Source organism: Platichthys flesus, chromosome 7, assembly GCF_949316205.1.
Source record: "Platichthys flesus chromosome 7, fPlaFle2.1, whole genome shotgun sequence".
NCBI classification, from domain to species: domain Eukaryota; kingdom Metazoa; phylum Chordata; class Actinopteri; order Pleuronectiformes; family Pleuronectidae; genus Platichthys; species Platichthys flesus.
This window is the reverse complement of record NC_084951.1, coordinates 8,649,247-8,652,123: the sequence shown is the minus strand read 5'-3', so window position 1 is coordinate 8,652,123 and position 2,877 is coordinate 8,649,247. Positions and strand designations below refer to the sequence as shown.

Genomic DNA, 2,877 nt, shown 5'->3' with positions numbered 1-2,877 from the left:
CGGAGCCTCAGCTGGACTGCTGCTGTTGTTGCGCGTGATCGCACAACCTCAAATAAATCTACTGCAGCCAAAACATGAGCTGAGGTTTCACATAAAAACTTTTTTGTCAGCTCCCGCCGGCCCGACAGCTCAGGGCTTCACTAGGCGGCTCTCAGAGTTAAATGTGGTTCTATGTGGATGTGATGCAGGGTGGGTCTATAAAAAAACATGGTACTCAGTCAGTTTGACCTTGTTAGAAGTTTAAATACGTCCAAGAAAATCATGTCATCAATTTTCACTTACATCAGGGTGGGGAGTTCCCACATTCATTCAGACTGCCATAACGATGTAAAATATTCCCAGAAGCTGAATTATGACTCATTTCCAATAGAGGATCAAATCAATCACATAAAACTTTGACAGTATTAACTAAAAGACGTGTTTGATGTGCACATAAATGGCGATACTTGAGAACCGTCCAGAACTGAAAGGCCTCCAATTCCTGCTTTGAGTCGAGGGACCACAGAAATGAGTGTTGCCGAATAACTGTGGCTTTGCAGATGGGAGCATCACTGTGAATGTGTGTATGTGGACGTTACACAATCCTTCTCAAATACTGGGAAAAAAAACAAACATTTTCATCTAATCAGATTCAAGATTTATTCAGTTAGATCAAAACCGACGGGGGAAAAGAAACACAGTAAACCACTTTCATAGACAGTATGTTAGAACTGCACACAGAAACACACAACAACCAGAGAATCAACTTTTCTGGAACACGCAAAGTGAGAGGCAGGAGCTTACCCCTGGGAGCTAGTCGAGATTTTTTCCTGCAGATCATAAAGATATAACATTATAAGATATATAACGTCACTGCTGCACTTTTGCCTTTTTACCACAAGAGGTCAGACTGCTCCTAAACCTGCCCTTGGCAGTACGTTGGGACTGTGGGACGAAAAAGAGTGTTGGAAAACACATCATAAATTAAGAAAATGTTCTACAGGGATTTTCTTTGGACGTTAAAAAAAGTTCATGAGCCTTTAAATAATTTTTTTAAAGGGTTCAGGTTTCTCTAACTATTCAGGGGTCACTGAACAGTGACAGGCTGTTATTGAGAGGCTCCATAGGTCTATGAGTCTCTTGAAGGTGTCACACACAGAGACCCTGTAACCCTGTTGAAAGACATCAGGAGACATTATATTGTCCTAACTAGTGTCCTGGGCAATATTGAACCTCATTGCTAATCAGTTTCTTTTCTTTTTCTTTCTTTCATTGGTGCTGTTCTTGACTCCTCTGTCATGGACATGTAACCCACCTCTCTTAATCTATATTCATCTAATCCAAATCGCTTTATTGTTTGTGGTGACAAAAAGCTGTAAAAGGTGCATAAAGTAATTCAATTTTCTCATGCCTAAATTAGCAGGATCAGTATCAAGTATCTTTGCCTCGAGGTATTTATCTCAGGTTTAGTGAATGGATCCATCCGGCCCACATTCAGAAGTAAGACACTGCTTATGGTCACAGCAGGTCTCCTGGTGAATGTGATACTAAGATTTAAGTCATTCATAAGTGCAATCTTAGGGCACTCGCCATTTGGACTTCAGAGATGTGCTTCGTTTTACAATAGAGCAGAACCTCTGAAATGAATAGTCACGGCCTAATGCATTAAATTCATATTCCTGTGATGAGCTGCGGATGGATATAAATTAGGGGAGATGCAGCTTTTTTTTAAAGAGACAACAGCTCGTTCTAACCGTGCCAAAATATTTTCCAGGGTTGACATCAGTGTCTGGTGTTTTTGCAAACTTTATCAGCACCATCATCCCCAGTCTATTGACCAACGCTTCTCTGCCTCCTCTCTGGCCAATTAGTGGAGGAAGAAAAGATCCAAATGCAAAGATTGGCTTGGTTGCCATGGCAACATGATCCCACCCCCTGCTGACGCAGGTGATGTCAGCAAAGTCTTGGGTATATTATCCCAGCATTAGTGTGTGTGTGTGTGTGTGTGTGTTGCATACAGACCTGCTAGGTCAAAGACAACTGGATTGATTGACTTATTGACTGACAGACAGACAAATAGATAGATGGATAGATTGATAGATGAACAATGTTAAAAATGAGTCCTCCTTGTATGGACAGGAAGATTACAGTGGGAGGAGAGGAGGAGAAATAGAGGGGAGGGGATTGAAAATCGTCTCCAAACAGGCATTCATGTTTTGTCCGTCCCCCCCCCTCTCTCCCTGATTCTCTCTCTCTCCATGCCCCCTCCCCACACTTGGTCGGTGTCACTCTCTCACCTCTCTCCTCCCATACAGAGAAGTCAGGTTTTCGCATCAGCCAAACAGCTCGTTGGGCATCCACTCTTACTTTTCCCCGTCCTCAGTTCTTCACCTCTCTCCCTGCTCCTGCTGCCGACAGATACCGTACTCCGGCCACAAGTGCTGCCTCTACACTTTCTTTCTCCAACCCTTCTTTCCCCTCCACCTTCCCGCTGCGCATCCTCCTCATCCTCCAGCCACCATGGTGAACAGATAACCGTTTCTGCCATCCTGAGACCATGGGTGCCTGCCTCTGCAAAGGTCACAAAGGTCAGTGTCTAATACCACCTGTTTGTGCGTCCATGTGTGTGTGTCTGTGTGGAGGTTGGATCAACCTGCAGGTATGCAACAGGACCAGTAACCTAAAACTAGAGAGCAGGAGAATTTACATTATCACGTGGAATCATTTCATCCTGTAGCTGCATGCAGGCAGACTGACTGACATCGTCGAGCTGTCGACTGCAAACATGGAGGGTAGAACCATATTTTTACATCAGAAAGGTGTGTTTATGATGTGTAGCTGCATAGGAATAATTTACATGAAACTGTTGCACAACACAAACCCTGACATTCACTCCGA

At 43.7% G+C, this 2,877-nt stretch overlaps 1 protein-coding gene across 1 annotated transcript in view; it reads left to right on the top strand.

Annotated features, from left to right (window-relative positions):
* The first annotated feature begins 2,365 nt into the window (after positions 1-2,365).
* fam131c (family with sequence similarity 131 member C) overlaps positions 2,366-2,877 on the top strand; it is a 10,574-nt gene continuing 10,062 nt past the window's right edge. Inside the window, exon 1 of the mRNA XM_062392499.1 lies at positions 2,366-2,567. Within this exon, the coding sequence (XP_062248483.1) occupies positions 2,537-2,567 (31 nt within the window). The 5' untranslated portion in view covers positions 2,366-2,536. The remainder of the gene's footprint in view (positions 2,568-2,877) is intronic.